Genomic DNA, 24,161 nt, shown 5'->3' on the forward strand with positions numbered 1-24,161 from the left:
GGAACACAATATGTTTACAACTCTGCTTCACAATGGTACTACTCCCTCAGATAAATTTTAATAAGTTCTTCCTAGCATTCTTTCTCTCACTGACCAGTTTCATTTGATTCAAAAGTTTTCAATTTCATCATCATCATCACGAGGGTGTTCATGTTTTGATTTGCAGTGAGCTGTCACAAAATCAAATAGCGTAAACAGTTTTCTATCTTTGTAAGTGTTTTTGGTCAGACAAAAAGTCTAAAAGTGAAGAGTCGAATAAAGTATGAACATTATAAATTTATATAAATAGTATCATGGAGACGGAAGTTATGTTTTCAGAGACCGAAGTTATATGTTTTAACAGTAGAACTCACCAGGATGAAAGACCTAAATATTCCAGGGAGAACAATAAGAATTACTTAGAAGATTTTGTTGTTTGTAACAGAAAACTCTGAAGTCTTAAGAGAGAAGATTTTCCTTGCTGCTACAAACTAAAGAATTGTAGCATTAGGGTTGAAATGATTTGTTTTGATATGTACAAATGATGCAGTACATTGGGTCTGAACATCCTTCGTACTTGAATGCATTAGTGTGATTTCATGAGTAGAACATTTAATTATAAATTATAAAATTTTAACTATAGGGCTGGGGTTGTGGCTCAGTGGTGCAGCATTTGCCTCATGTGTGAGGCACTGGGTTTGATTCTTAGCACCTCATATAAATAAGTGAATAGAAAAACTGCACATTAAAAAAAATTAATTATAAAAGGGATTGAGTTTAGACATCTTCAAGAAATATGTGGGCTGTTGAGCAGAAGATAACATTTTGCTTCTTATCAAATTACACTGAATAATTATATTAGAAAATATGGTTCTTTTGCTTCTTCTAAATCAGTCTTTATACTCTATCCCAAGAAAAAATGATGTTTGGATGTTTTGCCAAAATTGCTGTGAATCTTTTTTGGAAACTTTTCTTTTCTTTTCAAATACATTAATAGTGTGTGAGCTTACACATAAGACTGAACTGTCAAATCTGACTCACAAACATCAGAAATCTTACCCAGTATTGAGCTTTATTAATAATTTCAAAGATAAAAGCAATAAAGAGGCATAGGCAAAGTAGGGAGAGGTCTAGTACATCCTGCTAAGTCCTTCCTTCTCATGTCATATATGTACTCTGTGGTTCAGATTACTTAGTGAGGCCTCAGTGAGGGTCACCTCATATAATGGGGAGTGCTGAAGTCATAACATATCTTCATTTTATATTTTAGAGTTGAACAACTTGCATGACATTCTATAGGAAGGTATAAATCCAGATTCTAGGCTATTTGTCATCAGCAATCCTAAACCAAGGATATACTCTTAAAAGCATTCCATAGATGCAAACTCTCCTCATAGTAAATATCATTAGTTGACAAACTATCTCTGTAAAGGACTTAGATAATAAATATTGTGGGAATTGCCAACCAAGAGACAAATATGGATATAACATATGCATTTATACAAGAGAAGAAACAAATTTTCACAAAAAATTTTCACAAAATTCAAAATGTAATAATTAGTACAACTTTTTGTAAGACATATTTACTAATGCAACGAGTATAATTTGAAAAAGTAACACCTTGCTTAATTTGGGTTCCAAGTTATTTTGCTACCATCAAAATCAATTGCAAATGCTCATCTTTTAAGACTGACCTGTAATGAGCTTTTGCATATCTCATTTTCAAAGATGTTCTTCACACTCATAGGTTCTGACATATATTGATATTAATCCATAAGTTTACAATTTTCTTAATTGAGATAAAACTTCCATAACACAAGATTCACCCTCTTAACCATTTAAAAGTGTGTATTCAATGATTTTTAATGTATTTGCAATATTTTAAGACCATTACCGGGAGACTGTTACTTCTCAATATCAGTTGCAAATTTTAAGTGAACACATTTATCTCTTAGAATACCATTATAAAATTCTTTTAAATTCTTCTCTTGATATATGCCTTTCAGTGTCATTATATTGCAGATGAATTACTTCCAATTAAAAGTTAGAGGGAAGCTCTGGGATTGCACAGTAAAATGATTTGAAAGATAGACATTTCCTTTGCATTTGCTTTCAAGTTTGAAAGACAAAGCTGGAACTATAATTTGAACTTGAAAATATATCAAATGCAAATCAAATGAGGATAAACATTTCTTCTTTTAACTTTTGGCAATAGAAGTGTATAAAGCAGTTTGACATTTTTGAGATACAAATTATTACTGAAATGAATTTACCTGAGTATACACTTTGCATATAAGTGTTTTGTCATGTAATTTTGGTTATAATTTCTTAATCAATTAATTTAAGAAACTATCAAGTTTGTAACAAAAGCTAATTTTCAGTCATTTAGTTCCACAAGTGGTCAAGGGCAGTTCTCATTCTCAAAAATTTCAGTCTTTGCCTGGAATCAAACACATGCAATAAGTCTCTGTCACTACTAAGCCACCAAAATGATATGTAGTAGGGAAAGTGAGAGTATTTTTCTATTTATATTCAAACTGGCGGCGGTGGGAAGGGTTGGTGGTGGTGGTGACTGGGAGTTTGAACCTAGGACCTGATACATGCTAAGTTCATGCTCTGTCACTGAGCGACACTCCCAGACCTTCAATTTCTATTTACAAAAATATTCATGGAACTGATAATGGTTGAGTCCACAAGCATGAAGTTCACTATTGACACTAATGGTTCAAAAATACATGATATGTTCAGAAACTGCCAAGGTGATTTTAAATGTTTTTTCTTTTTGTGATGCAAGAGATTGAATCTAGGACTTCACATGTGCTAGGTAAGTACTCTACCACTGAACTACATGCTTGTCCCTTAAAATTTAAATGGAAATACAAGAGACTCAGAGACTCAGAATGGCCAAAACAATCTTGGAAAAAGAATAGTCAAATTTATCGAGACAGAAAGTAGATTAGTGGTTCCTTAGCGGGGAGGAATAGTAGGGAGGGGTAATGGGTATAGAGTTTCTTTTAGAAGGGAAAAGTGTTGAAAAAATTGGATTGTGGTGATAGTTGAAAACTATGAATATGCAAAAATTTAAAAATTAAAAACAGTATGATTGTATACTTTAAATGGGTAAATTACATGGTATGTAAATTATATTTCATTAAAGCTTTCTAGGGGCTGGGATTGTGGTTCAATGGTAGAGTGCTTGCCTAGCATGTGTGAGGCACTGGGTTCAATTCTCAGCACCACATATAAGTAAGTGAATAAAATAAAAGGTCTGTCAACAGCTAAAAAATGTTTTTTAAAAAGTTTTCTAAAAATACATAAAATACTTTCTAATATTTTCTTCAAAGCATCTGCTGATGCATAACAAAATTAATAACCAGAGGCTTTAAACAGCTTATATTTTCATAAACTTTGTAAATTTGTCTAAGTCTTTTTCTAATTCACATATATTTTTACCACCATCAGTTGTATCACATCTTAGTTATGTTCCACTTCTCGTTGTATTCCATTAGTATTTTCTTAATTTCTTTGAAAATATTCTTTCTTGCCCACAGTCGTTTCAAAAAGACTATTTACAGGGGCTAATTTTTTGGTTACTTTAAATTCAGCATTTGTTCTGCAAATAAAACAAATTGAGTAGTAACATCTGTTGACTTATCTCTAACCAAGAAAATCTCATAGTCAGTTGCCTTGTTTTGTAATTTATTATTGTACTGATCCTATGTACTCAACTCTTTGAGGAACCATTTTTGCTGAAAGACTGATAGTCCTAAGTCAGTTTATTATTTTTTTTCCTGGATAAAAGCATGATTTAATTAACTTGCCATCAGTAAATGTCTTTCCTTGCTTTACTAATAAATGAGTTACTAAGAAATTTATTTTGGTTGCAGACTCATTTTCATTTCTTATTGTGTGAAGAAATTTTACTGTGATGTAATTTGAGATATTCCTTCAAAATTTTCCAATTTTTTTGACTGTTGCTTTGTTCTTAGAAACAATGTAATAAGGGGCTGGAATTGTGGCTCAGTGGTAGAGCACTTGCCTGGCATGTGCTGTTCTTAATTTGTTAGTGCTGGGTTCAATACTCAGCACTACATATAAATAAATAAAATAAGAGATCCTTTCACAACTAAAAAACTATTTAAAAAAAATAAACAAAGAAAGAATGCAATAAGTATTTAGTGTGGTAATGTTGACATGTTTTGTTGCACAGTTATAGTGTCATTGTATAATAAACATAGTGCTTTGCCATCTAATTTGATAATGAAATAATCCACACTCCACTCTGCTTTAAAAGCACTAAGACCAGTTTTATCTCCACCCCCTTCTTGTTTTGACATGATTGGCATGCACAGGTAATGAAAGAATAAAATAAAATGCCATAGTATGAAAATATGCATGTCACTCAAAATGTTGTCAAATTATTATAAGTGTACCATTGAGATTTGTGCTACACTGAGAAGCTCTGTAAAGCAATGAGATTGCCCCATATGATCTCTGTCACAATTACTTAACTCTTCCCTCATAGCCTAAAAGCAGCCATTGGCAATACATAAACACATAGTAAGGCTGTGTACCAATTCAAGTCTGTATATGGACACTGAAACTTCACTTTTATACAATTTCCATATATCATGAAATGTTATTCTAATATTGGTTTTTCAAAAAATTTAAAACTGTAAAAATCATTCTTACCTTGCAGACTGTACAAAAACAGGTGACTGGCAGTTGAGTCATAATTTGCCAAACTCTGATCTAGAAGTCCAGTTATCATTTTTAAAAGGAGTTTAGATAATATCACTTGGCTTCTTTTATTTCATTTTTCATTTCTTTTCCCAGGGAGCAGGCCAGCTGCTTTAACTCCTTCATCTCCAGTAACTTACTTTACTGCACATTATTACTAACAAATTAAGAACAGTGCTTAAGAAACAACCATGTATAGCCTGTAAAACTCTAAAGCAACATTATTATTTGACAAAACTGAATTTTACCAGCTATAACTGATAGACACTGTTAAACCATTTAGTGATGATGGCAAATGCCAGAATCCTAGTTCACTTAGGTTGCTGACACTCAGGGTTATGTGGAGATTCCTTTTCTCCACAATTTGAAAGGCAAGATTATTTGCCTCTGAGGAGGTTCTCTCAACATATGTCTCACTCCCTCCTTCTGTTGTTATATTTTTTCCAACTAATCACAACACTTTCAGTAAATCCAAGGTAGTGAAGTAGAGTCCTTTGGACTGCAGTTTATTTTTTACTTATTCATAAAATAGATCAATACTCCACTTGGAATTCCACTTATACCATAAAACTACATGGTAATCCTCTTTCTTTTGTATGATTTCTCCACTTCTCAACTATACAAGCTTATCCATTCGGAAATAAAATCTTGCTATGCACTGAATTGTGTCCCCCTTCCCATTCATATGTTGGAGATTTAACCCTCAATGTGACTCTGCTTGAAAATAGGGCCTGTAGGAGGTAATTAAGTTTAAATGACATTGTAAGTGTAGGGCCCTAGTGCAATAGGATTAGTGGCCTTATGAGAAGAGAAAGAGAGACAGCGATATCACTCTTTGCCATGAAGGATGCAATGAGGAAGATAACTATCTGATGGGCCTTGACCTTGCACTTCCAAGCTTAGAGAACTTTGAGAAATAAACCTCTGTTATTTAAGTTAGGCAGTCTGTGGTATTTGTTATGACAGCCAGAACTTACTAATACATTTCTATTGCAAAATGGAATGTCAGTTTTCCGCTGAGGATTTAAGCGTTTATAGTCCTGTAGAAGGTGACAATTGAGAGGTTTTTTCTTCTTTTTATTTAGAAAGCAGCAATGTTCATTATAAAATTAAAAAATCACACATAGTGTATGTAATAAAAGTATAAGAACCTTCTTATAATCCTTTAAAGTACATAGATAGTTAGGTCTTCAATACTCACAATTTGTTACATTAAATTTTTATTCTTGATAAAAATTTCTTTTGGCTTGCAAATCATTAAAACCAATTATTTTAAAATTAACTATAAAACTTTCAAAATAAAACAAGGCAAAATATTTATGCTATTGGATTTGATGACAATTTCCTGGCTATGACACCAAAAGCACAGGTAACAACAACAAAAAAATAGAACAATTAAACTTTGAAAATCAATTTTTTAATTTTATGCATCAAGTCATTATAAAAGAGTAAAGAGGCAATCTGCATAGTATGAAGAAATATTTCAAATTATGTATCTGATAAGGGATTAATAACCATAATGTACGGGACTCCTAAAGTGTAACAAAAACTCAAACAACTGGATTCAAAAATGGGTAAAGGACTTGAATAGACATTTATGCATAAGAGATAAACAAATGACCAATTATACATGAAAAAATGCTTATTATCTTTAATCATTGGGAAAATACAAATGAAAATCAGAATGAGATACTACTTTACACCCATTAGGATGACTACTGATAAAAAGTCAAACTCACAAGTGTTGGTGAGATATGGAGAAATGGGAACCATTGTGCACTGCTGGAAATGTAAAATGATATGGCTGCTACGGAAAATTGAAAAGCAGGGTCCTGAAGAGATACTTGTGCAGCCATGTTCACAGCAGCATTATTCACAATAGCTAAAGGTAGAAGCCTCCCAATGTCCATCAGCAGATGAATGGATAAGCAAAAGGTGGTCTGTGTGTGTGTGTGTATATATTTATTAATCTGCCTTAGAAAGCAAGAAAATTCTGACACATGCTACAACATGCATGAGCCTTGATGACCTTTCACCAAGTTGAATGAGCCAGTTCCAGAAATACAAATACCATATAATTTCACTTATATGAGGTACCTAGAGCAGTCAAACTCATAAAGAAAGAAAGCAGAATGGTATTGCTAGAGGTTGGAGAAAAGGGGGACGTGAGTTATTATTGGATGGGTACAGAGTTTAAATATTGCAAGTTGAAAAGCATACTGGTCACGGATGGTGGTGATGGTTGCACACAAAATGAATCTAACTATATTACATATTGTTGAGATGGTTAATTTTGTTACATGCATTTTATCACAACAAAAAAATTGGGTAAGTTAGTTTATAAAAACACAGCTTTTTGGGCTGGGTTTGTGGCTCAGTGGTAGAGTGTTTGCCTAGCACGTGTGAGGCACTGGGTTTGTTCCCCAGCACCACATAAAAACAAACAACAAAAGAAAAACCACAACTTTTATATTATCCCGAGTTGTATCAAACTTTTATCCTGCTATGATTTGGTTAAAAAGCAATTCTTCAAGTTTCTTCATAAGCACTCAGTTCACTCAAGACCAATCATAAATGTATGTATCAGACCTCTTTTAGAATTCAGGTCAATATTCTGTTATAACATCCACAAACAGGTGATTCAATATTTATATACCTACCAATTAGCAAATTCAGGAGAAATATTATGAATATGATTATGTACTAAACATTGCCATTTCCTAGTTTAAAAAATATTATATTGCTCTCTGCTTTCTGTTAAATTTCCTAGGTAGTTGCAGGAGATAAGATTTGTAAAAATTGTCAAAGTCAAAGTGGAGTCACTTCTGTCAAGTCCTAACCAAAAAAGTAAGTAAAACAATTCAGGAGAGTATAAAGAAGGGAATTCCAGCCATGTATGCCTTATAACATGAACTATTCACAAAAATCTCTACCAGAATCACAACCTTAAACAAAGTCCCTAGCAACTTTTAGTCTGCTTTTTGTTTCTGTGGCCAAAATACCTGACACAGACAACCTAAAGGAAAAAAAAAAAAGATTTATTTTGGTCCTTGATTTCAGAGATTTCAGACTATGATCAGCCTGCTCCATTTCTTTGGGCCTGAGGCTCAGCAGAATAACATGGTGGGAGGGTGTGGAAGAGGAAAGTTGCTTCTACATGGTAGCAGGAAGCAGAGAGAGAGGAAGGGGCCAGGACAAAATACGGTCCCAAGGGGTTGCCTGCAAGGACCCACTCTTTCAACCAGGTTCCACTTCCCAAAGCCTCCACCACTTCCAGGTAGATCATTCTGTTCCTCATCCATTGATGAGGTCAGAGACCTTATGATCCAATCACCTCCCCAAATTTCAGCTCTGGACAATGCTGCGTTAGGACCAAGTGTTGAGAGCAAGGTGGTATCTGTGCTGCTAACTGTCTCAAGGACAAACAGGACTGCTGGGCCCCTGTGCTTACCAAGGTTGTTAAGAGACATTTGTCCGAGGAATGTGCAGTTGCCTGGAGACCTTATCCGTCAAGGACGAGAGCAGGGCCTAGCCCCGACTCAGCTCCTGAATAGTTCACCCCTTCCCTCCTCCCTTCTTCCTCTAGGACCGTCCAGTTCTGGCCGGACCCAATGAAAATCAAATAGATTGACCGGACCCAACCAGGGGAGGTTTAGCTGTTCGAATGTTAGCCAATTAGAAGAACACTGTAAAACTGCTTGCTTTTCCTTATAAAAACCCTGCTGACGAGGGCTCGGGGCCCCTCTCCTAGCGTCGTTGATTAAGGACGCAGAGGACCGGGTTCGAACTCGCTAATAAATGACTCTTTGCCTCTTGCATTGATCATGGTCTCTGGTGGTCCTTGTGGGATCTCAAGCCTTTGGGCACAACACAAGCCCTCAACACATGAGTCTTTGGGGGACACTTTATATCCCATAGCAAGTTTACACAAAACAATACTTCTGCAAGGACATCTGCTCAATCTTGAACTGATGCAACCCTTGTTTTTGATCCTTGTAGCCAAAGATTATTGTTTCAAAATGTCTTATGTAATTCTCATTTCGCTTTTTCAAGACTTCCCCAGGTCTCAACCTTCTTGCATATACTCATAGTTTAATATTCCCATGGCAAGGCTATTCTATTCTTAAATTCAATTCATCTTCAGGGAATACCTGATTGCAATTTACATTGACAAATTAAATATAACCACAGCCATGATAACACACAAGAGCTGTGTTTGGATTAATAAGATAAGCCAAACTCCCCTTTAAATGTATCCCAAAGTGCCAGGAAAATAGTGCCAATGTAATTCTAAATATCCTATGGCTGGTGTAGTGATCTCTGTGAAATGAATTATTGGTTTCAGCCCAGACTCTTAGAAAAGTAGGACATGGGAAGGGAGATAGCTATACTACTTTGAAAAAGTTATATATGTACGAGAAGATCAGAAATCAGGATTGGAATGGCTCTAATTGATTTGGTCCACTTTGAGCACTCCAACACGGACAGCATTCCACTGAGCAAAACAAATGCATGGGTGAGATTCTCACCAGAATGTTCTTAACTTTTGGAGGGCAATTACTTGATTTTACTAATGTCTATTAATGAACATTTCAACTTACTCTTTCCACTTCCTCTATTTTCAAATTCTTAAGTAATTCTTGCAATATCCTGATTAAAAAGATGGTCAATATACTTAAGTATAATTCAACAATGCTGCCAAGCTCTCAAAGCATTACTTAAACTGGTTTGGAGAGTATTCATGAGCCTAAAAAACATTAAGTATATCTGAGAGACTATAGATCTGAATTATTTTAAACTTTTCATAATGGAAAAGGAAAGAAAATATTCCTATCTGGTCAAAGAAGGTAGATGTGCTTTTTTTGTGGGGGAACACCAGGGATTGAATACAGGAGTGCTTTACCCTAGTCCTTTTAATTTTGATTTGGAGACAGAATCTCATTAAGTTGCTCAGGGTCTTGTTATGTTGTTGAGGCTGGCCTCCAACTTGAAATCCTCCTGCCTCAGTCTTTCCATTGCTGGAAATGTGGATGTATTTTATTCAAGCTAATTTAATGATTACATAGTGATATCATGTATTGTCATGCATATAACCATTTTGCTTTCTATACTGCTCTATATGACTTCTTCAGACCTTTCCAATTCCCTGTCCTTCACTTAATAAGAATAAAACCAGCGTACATTTAATTACCTAAATAGTCTCTGTCATTCTCTCTCTGTTCTAAGAATTCTACCTATTAATCTATTACTAATCTAAGCATTTAATCTGCACTAACTTGTTTAATCCTCATATAAACCCTCTGAGATACATACGAGTTATATTTACATTTTAAAGATGAGGAAACTGAGGTCCCCAGTGGACCCTTGCAATGACACCTAGTTGCTAAACTGCTAGCAAACTAAAGAACTTTCATCAAGTCAGATTTCAACAGATTATCAATTCCAATAACTATGTTGTTGCTTTTCATTTGACCTAATCCCTTACAGGGCTCCCCTTGCCTCGGTTTCTGCTCTGTAGTTCTGTTCTTCCAGAGAATGGAGACTTGGCTGATTCATCATGGACTACAGACCTGCTCAAACACCCATGCTGTACATCCTTTCTTTGTCCCTCTGGATCCCTTCTTTAGCCATCTCTACTCTAACTCTGGAGGTTGACCTGTTTGGGCTCCCTTTCTCTCCTTCCAGGTGAGTTTGGCCAATGGAGTATCCAGGTGGCAGTTCAGAGGGAGAGAAAACAGTGAGTTAGGAGGGTTTATTCTGGCTCCCTTCTTGTGGGGTTGCTTCAGATTTCGGAGTCCCAGTCTATATGACCCACTCCTTTCAGGTTGCAATAATCACTGCCTTCCCTCTACCTTCTGTCCAGGGCTGATAACAGTTTCATTATGACTAGTCCTATAGTACAGCTCTGTCCCTCATGGGCTTTTCTATATTCAGCCCACACTTCTTTAAAACTTTCTGAAATCATCCTCAATTAGTGGGTCATCTGTTTCTTGCCAGAATCCTGTCTGAAAATAACATGGTGGGGCTCCTTCTGCCTCCTGACTGCCTGGATATCTATTGCCAACCAGTAGATTCCTTCTGCTGCTACTACTCTCACCAGTTATCTTCCTGGGGACATGTGACACTGACAATGTCCCTCGACCCACACTATTTGTTTATTGGAGTATTACCATTGTATTAGAAAAGGTTAGTATTTCTATTTCATGTTCTGACATGACTGATCCTGCCATCAATCAAGCTCTATCTCCATTGGTGAAGGTTTAGTTCAGAGAAAAGTGGGTATTTTTTGCTGTTTTCTTCATGCATAAACACTCAGATCTCTACCAATGGATCAATACCTCCAGTATTGCTAGTACCAGTGATTCCATACATGATGGCCTCTTGATCCGAACCAATGTCTTGCTCCTGACCTAGCAAGAGAACAAAGCGCTAAATGACCCACCTTTGTATTATTTAGACAGTGTGACTGACTTAACTTTCATCTTGATGTGTTCAAGAAAAAACCTTCTACAGCAGAGAGGTAATAGCATAGACTGGGAACAGTGGAAGACAATCTTAAGTACACTACAATGTCACCTGTCTTCATCAGTTGTCAACGAAAAGTCAAGAAGCCATGGGTGAAACCAACTGAAAAGTTTGCACAGAAACTCGGGCTCTAAAAAGTTTTCCTATGATTCCAGGGCCTCCAAAATATTTTCTAAAAAATGCAATTTTTGATATTTTTATGCTCACTTTCTGTGAGCATTTTCTCCCTATGTTTCTATTACTACATGTGCCTCCAACATTTACATGCCTTTCCCCTCTATTCATCAAAAACATGGATGCAGGGCTGTGATATAGCTCAGTTGGTACTTGAATTGCAAGCACAGGGCCCTGGGTTCGATCCCCCGCACCACAGCAAACAAACAAAGAAACATGGATGCAGAGTTAAGCCTAAAACAAGAGTAAAGTCAATTAAAAGTTCTATTTTAGGATAACTGTAAATCATGCAAAACATCCTCCATTTCACATTTTTTAAGTGAATGCAAAACATTTTATTAATCTTGAAAGTTGAGAGCAAGATGAGATCATTATGCTTTTTACTTTAAGTCTATTTTACAACTTTAACAACTTTCAGATCAATTTTTAAATCCACAAAATGTAATTATTCTGATCCTAGAATCAATGTCTATGCATAAAAATCAGGATGGATTCAACTTTCAAATATTAATTTATCTAATCAATTATAACCTAAAAGGAAAAGCTAATTTTTCTTTGAAATGTCTGTCCCATTATACTCTATATTGATATCATATATTAATGAAATAAAATGATTACCATTTACCAATGTACCCATTAATTTTGTACCTTTTACTTTCAAAAATTTGGGTCTAAACATAATTAATACACTGAGTCACATATTTCAGATGATTTACTTAATAAATCATCTTAAGCGGTTTCCCCTCTTGCTCATTTCCAACCATCTCTTTTTATTTAATATTTCTTCATACCACCTTGAAGCAACATTAAAATAAAAGGAAGATCAACTATGTTACACATTTTTCTCTAGTTATTTCCCTATCTCCTAGAGAATGCCAGGGACCGCCTTCTGTATTGCAGAAGCAAGCCTGGGTATGGGTGGCCACAGGGTAAGTTAGGACCAAGAAACTAGCTCAATATGAAGACAGCAAGTACAGGTGACTCTGTATCCACAGGTTCCACATCTGTGATTCAACTGGCCCCAGATAAAGCATGTTTGGAAAAAAACTGCTTTTGTACCCAACATGAACAGATATTTTCTCACCAGTATTCTCTCAACAATATAGTCTGACATATTTACATGATAGTCACATTGTACTAGGCGTCATAAGTAATCTAGAGAGGATTTTAAATATCATGATGATGTTTGTTTATATGCAAATATTGTGCTATTTTTTTATAAGGCACTTGAGCACCCATGGGTCTTGGTATCCTCAAGAATCCTGGAACCAATCCCCCTCAGATGCCGAGAGATGTCTTTTGATCAAAGGAAGAAGCCCTAGGAGATAAATGGATTTATTTAAGTCAGTGGAGGCCCAGGAAGCTATATAAAAACAAGGATGACAGATGGGTACAGTCAGTTCAAAATACGCAACCTAACCTCAAGGTCCAGGAATGTTGAAGACAGGAAACTCAGCAGCTGTGGCATTTTGGGACAATGCTGTGAGCTCTAGACTCTATAGTGGGGAAGTTGTTCAAACAGTTAGTGGCAGACGGAGCCTTGGGCAAACATACATACTGCTCTCAGAGAGAGGGGAAGACTACATTTGTTTTTCTATAAAAGGACAGAAAATTTAGTGAGATACTTTTTTTTGGTAGAGTTAAAATTTTGCCATGCAGGTAGTTTGTCCAGTCTGAATTTCTTCCAAGTATATTAGAAAGTGAAGGAGGGTCACAAATAGTTTTAAACACGTGCTTTAGAACCAAGCTGTATGGATCCGGAGCCCTGGTTCCAAAACTTACTACCCATGTAACCTATTCATGCCTCTTTTTTCCTATCTGTGAACTTGGCATAGATAACATTATGAGTTGATATCTCAGGTATATTAATGGCATATTAATTTATTAAGAGCAATATTTTATTATTAACTGAAGTAAACAGGACAAGCTTCCCCTCTACATGGTTAGATGAATCACACAGGAATACAAAGGGTGTTTACAACAGTGGTGATGAGGAGGGCTTCAAGAAGCACAGCTAATTAACCTCAATGCCTATGATGTCATGTAAGACAAATCTCCATCTTACATAAAAATGTAAAGAAAAATTATTGGAGCTATCCTATTTATGAAGAACAGCCATGGGATCTCCAATAAAGGCCTTTTTCCAAAGTGAGAGTCTGGCCAAGCCCAACTCCCAGCTTTGTTAGCTCTCTGGGGATGCTAGGTGGAATTTACTCATTTGACAGTGATGGGGACATGGCAACAAAATTGTAAGAATGAAAATTATAAATTTTTAATAAAAAGAGTCTTGTTGTTGGGCTGGGGTTGTGGCTCAGTGGTAGCCTCTTGCCTAGCACATATGAGACACTGGGTTCAATCCTCAGTACCACATAAAAATAAATAAATAAAGGAATTGTGTCCATCTACAACTAAAAAAATTTAAAGAGTCTTGTTGGGTTGAAGGATTAGGAGAGGTGGTCTAGGCAAATTCCTCACAGGTTAAAGGAAAGGATCTCAGATCTCATGACTGTTGAACATCTGATGCTCTACTTGAATGGCAGGTTGGTCCTCATTAATCTGGGTGAAGGTTGATTAAGGATAGAGAGGAAGAATAGCTGCCTAGAAATTCCTGACTGAGAGGAATTCCTTCAGAAGAGGGACTGTGGCAGTTGGTAATTTCAATCTTGTTTGTTCAACTAATTTGTAAACTGAAATACTAAGCTGAATAACAGTGGGCCTCAGAATTTTCAAGAGCCAGGGCTTCTCATGAGCTAAGATGAAACCTTTATTAGAAATTTTCAGTTGATGATACTATATTCTAGAGATATACTTAAAGAGAAGTTTAAAGAAATTAAAAGCTAAAAATTATACGTACATCCAGTTCTGCAAGTATATATTATATACATGCTGTTTGTTTGGTTATATACAGAATTTCTAAAAGGATTTAAAAATGGACAAGCAATATGGGATTGAAGTATTTATCTGATTTGATTAAAATGTGGATGTCACCAAATTTTTAAAAACTAAAATGCTAAGTGGTATGTTACTTGTTTATATGGTGTCCATTTGTTGTTCTCAAATGACAGCATAGTCATGCATGACTATGATGTAGAGAAAATAGATTTTACCAACCATAGTTTCATTACATTTTTGTCAAAATTAAGTTTATTCTTAATGCTAGGCATGAGAATCACGAAGTATTTTAAAGAAAGGGTTTTTGAAATGTTAGAGACTCTTATGCCATTTTCTAGCTGTATGATCTTGGGGGGATTTCTTACATCCTAAAGCCTCAGGGTCCTCATCTATAAAATAGGATATGAGTTGTATCTACTCATGGCTGCTTGAGGATTGAATGAGTAAATGCATATAACACACTTAGCAGAGGCTCAGTAGAGGTAGATACTGAATAACTGTCTGCTCTGGCTACAAATAACTAGGTTGCCCTCACTAAAGTGGCCATTCAGTAATGAAGAAGATCAATGCAGGCTGACTCATGCTTTTCCAGTGAGGGGGGCAGGTGAACAATGACACCAAGCAACCCCCAGGGCGCTGCTAGTGCCTTTTAATTCAGGCACTAACTTTTAACATGTCACCAGATTATAGGTCACCTGGGAGTCTGCATTTACTACAGTCCTGCAATGTCTTCTCAAGGTGAATTCCTGTCATATTACAAATGGTCATGGAATTAAATTGTGCAAAAACAGTGTCCACTGGGCCCAGAGGGGCCTGAGGCAGTAGGGGAATGGTGTTGATTCAAAGTCTGTTTGTGTGTGGAATGCATGAATGGTGTCTCAATTCTTCATAGCCTAGAGGGTCAGAAGAGACCTTGGAGGAAATAGAACTAACCAGATTGAGAGATCAGGATTCCTCAGGAAACTAGACCTGTTGGCTGGCATGAAACAGTTGCATAATGATAGCATAGCTTCATGCTGTGACAGAATGTGGTCACAATGATGGAATAGAGACCTAGTCTCCTGGGAAAATGATGTTGGGGAGGAGCAGAGGTCCACAAGGATACCAAGGGCACTGTCTTTGTCTGTTCTCTGCTGCTATAACAGAAAACTACTAAGTGGATAGTTTATGATGATTGGAATTTATTGGCTCACTGTCTGGAGGTGGGAAGTCCAGTATCAAGGTGTCAGATCTTGTGAGGGGCTTCTTGTTGTGTCATCCCACAAGCAGCAGGGAGAAAGGAGGGGAAGGGATTGAACTTGCCCTTTTATAACAAGTCTATTCCCAAGATAGGGGCATTAATCTGTGAGTGCTCTGCTTTCATGACTCAATCACACTCAAAGATACCACCTCCTAATACTGTTGCAACAGCAGTCTGATTTCAACATGAGTTTTTGAGGGCCACCACTCAAACCACAGCATTCTTCCCTGATGGAAAGCTAGAAATAACGTCTGGGTAAAGTTGAGCACTTGGTATGAATGGGTGGCATTCCCACCATGGAGTACAGAATTACCCTTGTACAATTGAGGGACCCAGATGCTAGGTCTGAAGACTCTACAGCAAATTGTTTGCATGTCAAAAAGTCTCACAAACTGTGGTTCAGGCAGGATTTAAGAAGAGTCATGGCTACATTCTCCAGACTATCTAGGAGTAGTTTCTAGGAGCTTGATACTAAGTCCTTCTGTCCCTCTTGTAGGCCTTAAGATTATGGCAATATTTGCGTTCTGAACCCAGGACGATTTTAGGGCAGCACTGTTGGTTCAGAAAAGGTTTACCCATTAAAACACCCAGAAAAAAATTGGGATAATTAATTGATCTGAAGGCAGCTTGGGAATCAAGTTAGTACTATTTCCTTGGACAAAAGTCTGTGGAAGTAGTCCTAGATGGTTCATCCAGTCTTTTCCCCTGTTAGGATTAGAACTGACATCCCAGTGGGGGTTACTTTAGGGAACTCATGTGTTTCTCTCCCAGTATGTTTAAAGTTGTAGGAGGACAAGGAAACTTACAGCACCTCATAACTCACTCTTCACCTGCACTTTAGAGACTTCCCTGAGATTTTAAAGGTGAAAGTAGAAAGTCTCCTTTGCTCATCCTCAACTGATATGTCTGAGATGCTTCTCCCAATCTCAAGTGTATTCAGATGATGATGATGTTTATGGAGGAAGAGAATGAATTGATACTGTATTCAGAAGGTTTAGTACTTATATGGATTTGTATGGTTCTGATGATTCTTATTTCAGGGTGAATCATTAAGAACCTAAAAAAAGCTATGGATCATGTCCCTCAAAAGAGACATATGTTTTACATACAATTTCAGGTCCCTAGAAACTCATTGATGTATTACAGGTTAACAACATCTACAGAAGGGAGAGGACCGCCAAGAACAGGCTTCAGGCTTCTGGCTTTCTTTGAGATATCATGTCTACTATTTCACTGTAGTGTGGTAGTTGTTTATTACCCTGTCTTACTCTACAAAGTAAGTAAGGGAGCTATAAAGACATTTTAACATGAACTTTTCTTTCTGTTCTAGATTCATGGAATGTCATCACACTGGGATAATTTCAATAACCTCTGAAACTATGTGTTATTGAAACATTTTTTACTAATCATCAGTTACTCATCGTAATTTTCTGTTCTCCTTGGTACACTTGGTACTTCTGCTCTCTTGGTGACATTTTTTTTTCAGGCTATGAGCACATTGATGCATTAGCATACAAATCTGTTAGAATAAAATATTTAATACAAAAGTCCTAAATGACAAAGAATTATTGTAAGAAATAGGAGAAATCTAGTTATTTAACGTTGCTGTAGTTTTTCAAGACAATCTGAAATTTATTTCATAAATATTTATCAAGATTTTATTCATCTCATAACATATTTACTATGCAACTGTAAACTCTCTACCTTAATTTTTTCTCTCTTTTACTTATGAATGTATAAAGGCTTGTAACTTATATGGCAGCTCTCATCTTGAATCGAGAGGAGTACACTTCCAGCTTTCAAATTTGCTTTGTAAATTGCACATTCTGAGAAATGGTAGAAAGTATTTTACACTATCTGAATAATAATGAACAATACTTCTCAGTGATTTATAACTCTAAGAGCTTTATAATTTGATTTATGAACAGCTCTCAAATTTTCCACTGGCAGTTCATACAACTGTGAGTAAATTTTCTGGCCAAATGACTCAGTATTTTGCTGCATGACTAATCTTACGCTCCATGTGGAAACTATATAAATGATTTTATTTGCTTGTGGATAATAAATAATTACTTCCCCAAACTGTCTGCAAAGCATTATAGAATAGATGAGTTCAATTATATTGATGTTTTTAGGCCCCCAAACTCAGCAGACTTTTAAAAAAATTTAATAAATCTCACATAAAAACTTTTGTTCACAGCATTATCAGGGATTCTGCAGCCTGGTAACCCATTGGTAACAAATCTTAATTAGGCTCTAACATTCATAAAATATTAAAAGAACAATCCGAAATGATTCCATTTGAAATATTTTCTCCTATAAGGAAGGCTTTAAATTATTTTAAAAAATTTTAAAAAATTTTGTTGTAGATGGACACAATACCTTTATTTTATTTATTTATTTTTATGTGGTGCTGAGGATCGAACCCTGTGCCTCACATATGTGAGGCAAGCGCTCTACCACTGAGCCACAACCCCAGCCCCTTCAAATCTTTTTATTATGGTAAAATGAACACAAAGTTCTTTCTCAGGGTATATTTGCTGAAAATGACATTTGATGTTACTGAAAATGACAATTATCTTTTCTTCCCAAACACACACACACACAAAAAGGACAATAACAATCCATCCACATGAGGGTTTTCCTGATTCTGGTGTCTGGAAATTGCCAGATTTTCAAGATTACCTTAGATAAATTAGGTTCTTCAGATGATATAACTACTTTACCTTCCAGTTCAAGCACATGTAACACACTTGACCTGGGCACAAGTAGGCTACCAGTCCAAGACCAGTATGATTCGTGTGCAACAATTTATTGTAGAGTATCCTTACCTAACTTTTTTGTTCTCAAGGAGGCAATATTCAACGAGATGTTCTTGTGTTATTAACAGTTTTACTCACTTCCATTTAGGTTTGTAATAAACACAGAAAGCGTGGATTACATTCCAAGGTATTCCTTATCTTTCCCTAAAATGAATTCTTCAAGTCTGAGTATTAATAGTCAGGGTTGGTAGGGAAGGTTATGGTTAGGGAGCTATCACTAGTTTTAACTACACCATCAAAAGCAGCTTGAGAGCAGAATTATTTGGAGAAGGGGGCCTCAAAATGTGTTGAAACATGTTGCTAAATCACAAGACTCAGGAGAAGGCAGTCTCCTCCCCTTTCTTCAATTCTTCCTCTCCCACTGCTGTTCTATCTCCCAAGTTCCCTAGAACCTTATCTCTACCCTTCCTTATCCAGACAAAAGGGTCTATATTGGCCTTTATTCAGGCTTTCATTGCTTTTCTACTCATCCCTTTTTAGAGTTCAATTTCTCCAAAGGTTGTAGACAACCATTTTTCTTTTTCCCTCTCATTCCCTTTTTAACTCACTAACTTCTGATTCAATCATAATGAATTAGTTCTCTGGAAGGTTTCCAGAGGTTTCTTGGTAAACAGTCCTTGGTGCTCATTCTCCTGAACCTCCCATTTGTGCTTCCATTCTAGCAAGCCACTGAGTTGGAACACTCTCCACATTGCTTCCAGTCCTGACTTTTGCTCTCCTCCAATCCATGAATAGAAGCAGTCTCCAAAATTCTGATTCCGATTTTTTCCTATAGTTTCTCTTCCTTAGTCATATTCTCCATTTCTATGACTACAACATCTAGGTAGATGAGTCCCACATCTGCTTCTAGTTCTGACCTCTCCACCCACATTTTCCACAGGCTTGCTGGATGTTTTCATACTGATATCCTTCTGACATCTCCATCTCAGTAGGTCTAAAACCCAGTTTGTCATCTTTTCCTTCAAAACTCTTCCTCCACCCTACTTCAAAATTTGAGTCATCTTCAACTCCTTTTCCCTCAATTGCTACACAGCTCAGGGTGGAAACTTTTCTTTTTTCTGGCCCATAAATTGGGAACTTGTGCCACAACATCCTACCTCTAGGGACGTACTATGGAATATGCTTTTGCCTTTATCAAAGTCCTTTTTTCTTGACTTTGGGAGGTAGAAATAATTAGTAATGGGGGAAACTGGAGAGGGCCTTCCAGCCCTAGAGTAGATGTATAAAGTTCCCTTCTCACAAATGAATCTGTCTCTTGCTCACTCATGGTGTGTGCCTTGTGGATTGGAAAGTGTCAGGCTCTTAGTGTCTGGTTTCTGTGCAGGGATTTGAACAGGCCAGTTCTTTCCTGCCCTAGTATTGGGAAGGCTGTCTTTTTTCAGCGGTGACTAGGTGAGCACACTGAGTTAGGGGAAGAGGGAAAAGATGCCCCATTTTGGCCTTGAGTCTAAGTCATGTTCTTTAATTTGGCTTATCCCTGAATAGAGTTAACATTTTAATTTTCTTTTGGATCCTTGTAGTTTTTTTTTTCCCAATTTGGTTAAGAATCCAAGAGAGGAAGGGCTGTGGAGTAGATTACCTTATGTATATCTGATACCATACTCCCCTAGCCATTTTCTCTAACTCCTTTGTCTTTCTCCTGGGTGACAATGTTAACTCACTATCATAAAAATGTCAACAAATTATACACACTTTTTCATTATGATTTTTCATTTCTTGGTATGAGAGATTTTGGCCATGGGTTTTTCTCTTCTACCCTATCCTCAAACTTTATATATTTTTTGTGATTTTAATATAATGCCAATTATTCTTTTTTTAAATGAAACATAGCAGAAAGAAAAGGTATGAATTCCACCAAATTAACTTTCAAAAAGGAATGATTAGCTGATTTAATATTTATTGAATTTCATAATGCATTAGGCACCACACAAATACAAAGCATTTAATAACATGCCATTATTTGGAAAAAGAAATGATAAATTAGCAATACATCAGAAATTAACAATGAAACCAAGCACTAAACTCTTCTGAGTATTTGGTTTGTTTGTTGTTAATATCCTTAAGATAACTGACGCAAAGAACAGAAATGAATGTACCTAAAAAGAAGTATCTATAATCCTATTGCATGGTAGTTAAGCATTTGCCTGCCAAGAGAGATAAATGATGTTCTTGTGTGTACTTGAAACTTATAAATGGCTGCACCAACACTGTGGATGATAACAGTTGTGCTAAAGTAATAGCTCAGAGAACCATAATTGCTATTTAGTTGCTTTCTGTTGTTAAAAAGGCAGTGTTTGGGACAAATTTGTTGCTATGCAGTATTGGTAGTCTTAGGCCTGTTTTTGTTCAAGGATATTTAAGTCATTTCAGCTCACAGATTTTAGTCAATGAGAAACATAAAGACAACCTTCCTAAAATTCTTTTAGTTATTTCCACCCAATGTTTGCAAAAGGTTAATTCAGTTTTGTTGTTTTAAATTATTCCACCATGCCATTGTTGCTAATGTGGTGGAAAATTCTTGCTTTCCTGATGTGCCACACATTGCAGGCTCAGGATTCTTTTCAATAACCCCTGCATAATGGACAGGAATAGTTTCTCACTGCAGTGGGCTGCGGTATCTAGAAACCTTTAGCTATGTGCACATGATGCAGAGCTACCTGTCAGCCCCTCTGAGTGCTAGAAACCTATAAAGCCTATCCTAGCATGCACTGCAGCCTTCACTCTGACATTCAAGATTCCCACCTTATACATGGTTTGCAAGCAAGGTCCCTTCTGTCTTCAGTCCCAAATAACTGAACAACTAAATGAGATGCACCAAGCTAATAATTTGTTTGTTTTAGGAAACCAGCTGCAAATAAGAAAACATACCCATTGTTTTTCAAGTTTATGAAGCTAGCACTGAAGAGACTGCATTATGAAATACCTTTCTGAGTTTCTTTTAATACTTATACCTTGTAACGTTACTGGCCTTAAGAACACCAATGGTTAAGTTTTTATGCAGAGTTGTAGAGCTGGTTTTGTATAGTTAGAAAACAACACTGATTTTGAGATTCCTACAAGCAAATAAAACAAGTATTCCTATTAGTTCTTTAATAGTTTCATAATTTTACAAATTATTTTTATGACACAATTTCTCTAGTCTCTTAAATATTCCCAAACAAGTCCAATCTAGCTGGATGCAGTACTGTGTTACCTTGTCACTATGACTGCAGTTTCCTTATGCAGTTTTCGAGTAAATGAAAACAAACCTCCCAGCACCACATAGGGAAAGCCAGCATTGCCTTGGGGGCAGCAGAACGCCATACCGCACTGGCCCGCCAAAGCCGCAAGATGCTGCAGACTGACCGCTGCAGCAGCGGCTTCCTCGCCAGGTGGCGGAGGCTGTCTGCAGAAAGGCACACTGCAGTCCTCCTGCCACATCTTCTGGGTTGGCATTGCACCAGTGACCACTGTTAAATGCCCCAGTCACAAACTACAATATACTTTTTGCTGATTATGAAGAAATGTGTGTGTGTGTGTGGGGGGGATAGCCGTAAAGGGGAGACAAGGGAGTGTGTGCAAGAGTGCGACAGATCACTATGGCCTCACACTGCCTAAAAATTTCTCCTCGAAATATTTACAAGCCAAGCCCAAACTTCCTTCATTTGTTAGGTCCCTAAATCTTAAAACGCCTCTCCCTTCAAATGCATCAAATGAGTCAGGGTTTTAGAGTAAACGCAAGGATACAGGAGGATCTGAAATGCCTATTTCTCGCCGGCAAAACAGCACCAAGTTTGGGGGTGGGACAGCTCAAGTATGTAGACCCGAGTGTTCTCCTCCGGAGCACTCCTAGTTTAGAGGGGCTCATAAGAGGGATGGGCCTCTCGTTCCTAGAGAACCCAATTCCCAGGGAAGGCCCTTCCCGGTGCTCGCGCTTCAGCGTGCGGGAACCCCCCCCACAAGCAATAGCTCACCCGGCTGCATCCTCCAAAGCCCCTACCTCGGGGCGGGGCGCCGGAGGGTGGGAAGTGGGGGGTAGCACCGCTTGGAGGCTCTCGCCAGCGCCTTACGATTTTCCCCCTGGCTCCTTGGCGCCCCCTGACGCCGGGCTCCCCAGAAATTCCGCCAAGGGAGGCTGGGCAGGTGGAAGCCCCGGGTCCCCGGGAGCCGAGAGCACCCGGCCGGTTGCCACGAGGACCGCACGAACTGGCGGGTGGCAGGGGTGGAGTGGGCGCTGGGCTTTCAGGCTGGGGCGCAGCCCACGGCCGCCGCCGAAGCCGCCGCAGCCATGTCCGCGCGCCCGCGCTGCCGCAGCCCGGCCGTGATGTCATCAGTCGAGCCCCCGCCGCGGCGCCCCATTCCCGCCCCCAGTGGGCAGCCGCGGCTGCAGCCGGGTGCCGCGTCCCCGCCCCGACCCACGTGCGCCCAGCTTAGGGGATGCTGAGGCCGGCTGCAGCCACCAGACGATGCGCGGGGCCCGGGCATCCGCGGTGGCAGCGCTGCTCCTCCCAGCTCCCCGCGTCCCCGGCGGGGCTGCGCCCGGGGGCTGCGCACCGACTGGGACGGGGGCGGGGGCGCCTGGGGAGGGAGGGGAGAAGCTCCACGCCGCCAAGTCGCTGCCTCGTCGCTGTCTGCTGAGTCATGGCAAGCACTCCCCGCAGCTCTGGATCACTCGCGTAGCGCGGCTGGCGCGGGGTGCGCAGCCATTGGGCTGGGCGCGGGGCCGCGAGCGCCGGGCATGACGCGCTGAGCCGCGCTCGCCCGTGCCCGCCGCCCCGGCGTGCGCCCCGCGCGGGTGCCTGTGCCGCCGCCCTCCAGCCCCGCCGCCGAGTCGCCCCCCGCCTCGCCCGCATCATGATCGCCGCGGCTTTCCTCGTCTTGTTGAGACCCTACAGCATCCAATGTGCCCTCTTCCTCTTGTTGCTTCTGCTGGGCACCATCGCCACCATCGTTTTCTTCTGCTGCTGGCACCGCAAGCTCCAGAAAGGGAGGCATCCGATGAAATCGGTCTTTTCGGGTCGTTCAAGAAGCCGAGGTAAGACACGCCGCGACGGGTTTCTTTGGGCTAGAAGGAAGATTTAAGCCGATTTGACGAATGAAGCGCGACTTCCTCTCTCCTTCGCAGCCCCTACCCCCATCGTTACCCACTCCCCAAGCTGACATTTATTTATCTAATGCCCCTTGCCCTTTCTGCCCTCACCTCCACCCTCCACTCCCCCAGGTTTTGATAACCACTGAGATGCAGAGAGCTGGGAGGGGAGGAACGGACTCAAAGTCTGAGTTTGCTAAAGCCCTGAGGATATTTCCAGCGAGGTCCGGGGCAGTCTGGCCCTACCGATCCTTTGCCTGAGCTTAGGGGCTAGAAAAGTAAGGCAGGGAGATTTCGGGGCTCCCCGACTGCCCCAGAACTTTCCCGGAAACTTCTTGTGGAGAAATCCCTTAGAGACAAATGGCCCAATGCCCCCCTTCCCTACCCCAATGTGCCCACCAAATTTGGGGTGTCTGTAATATGCTTTTCTTAATCTGTTCTCCCAGTTAAGTCATTACTAACTCGGCAGGTGAAGAATAAGGTGTTAAATGAAGTCTCATTTTTCTCTTTTCTTCCCAGATGCGGTTCTGAGATCTCACCACTTTCGTTCTGAGGTAATTTATTTAGCGCGCACGCTCAAGGTCAGAAGAAGTTCTCTTTCCTGAGTACCAATATTAATCATATGCGTGTTAAGAAGGACATTGATGGCGAGCATGCTGCCCCCAAGCCCAAAGTGACATGTTTCTTTTTAAGTGATTTAAGTGATTCCACATTAGTGCCA

General features: G+C 38.8%; 2 protein-coding genes across 6 annotated transcripts in view; one reads left to right on the plus strand and one right to left on the minus strand.

Moving 5' to 3' along the window:
- Window positions 1-23,150, minus strand: part of Bend6 (BEN domain containing 6) — a 57,899-nt gene extending 34,749 nt beyond the window's left edge. The window contains exons 1-2 of one of the 5 annotated variants that reach the window (XM_047559695.1): window positions 22,326-23,149; window positions 4,672-4,876 (exon numbers count right to left, since the gene is read on the minus strand). The gene's annotated coding sequence lies outside the window, so the exon portion shown is untranslated. Of the gene's footprint in view, window positions 1-3,432; window positions 3,609-4,671; window positions 4,877-22,325 lie in introns of those variants that run through there. The other 4 variants (XM_047559698.1, XM_047559696.1, XM_047559694.1 and 1 more) reach the window with 4 other exon arrangements.
- Window positions 23,151-23,190: 40 nt separating this feature from the next.
- Dst (dystonin) overlaps window positions 23,191-24,161 on the plus strand; it is a 456,059-nt gene continuing 455,088 nt past the window's right edge. Inside the window, 2 exon segments of the mRNA XM_047559692.1 lie at window positions 23,191-23,386; window positions 23,960-23,994. Of these exon segments, the coding sequence (XP_047415648.1) occupies window positions 23,206-23,386; window positions 23,960-23,994 (216 nt within the window). The 5' untranslated portion in view covers window positions 23,191-23,205.

The sequence above is a fragment of the Sciurus carolinensis genome, chromosome 7, assembly GCF_902686445.1.
Source record: "Sciurus carolinensis chromosome 7, mSciCar1.2, whole genome shotgun sequence".
NCBI lineage: Eukaryota > Metazoa > Chordata > Mammalia > Rodentia > Sciuridae > Sciurus > Sciurus carolinensis.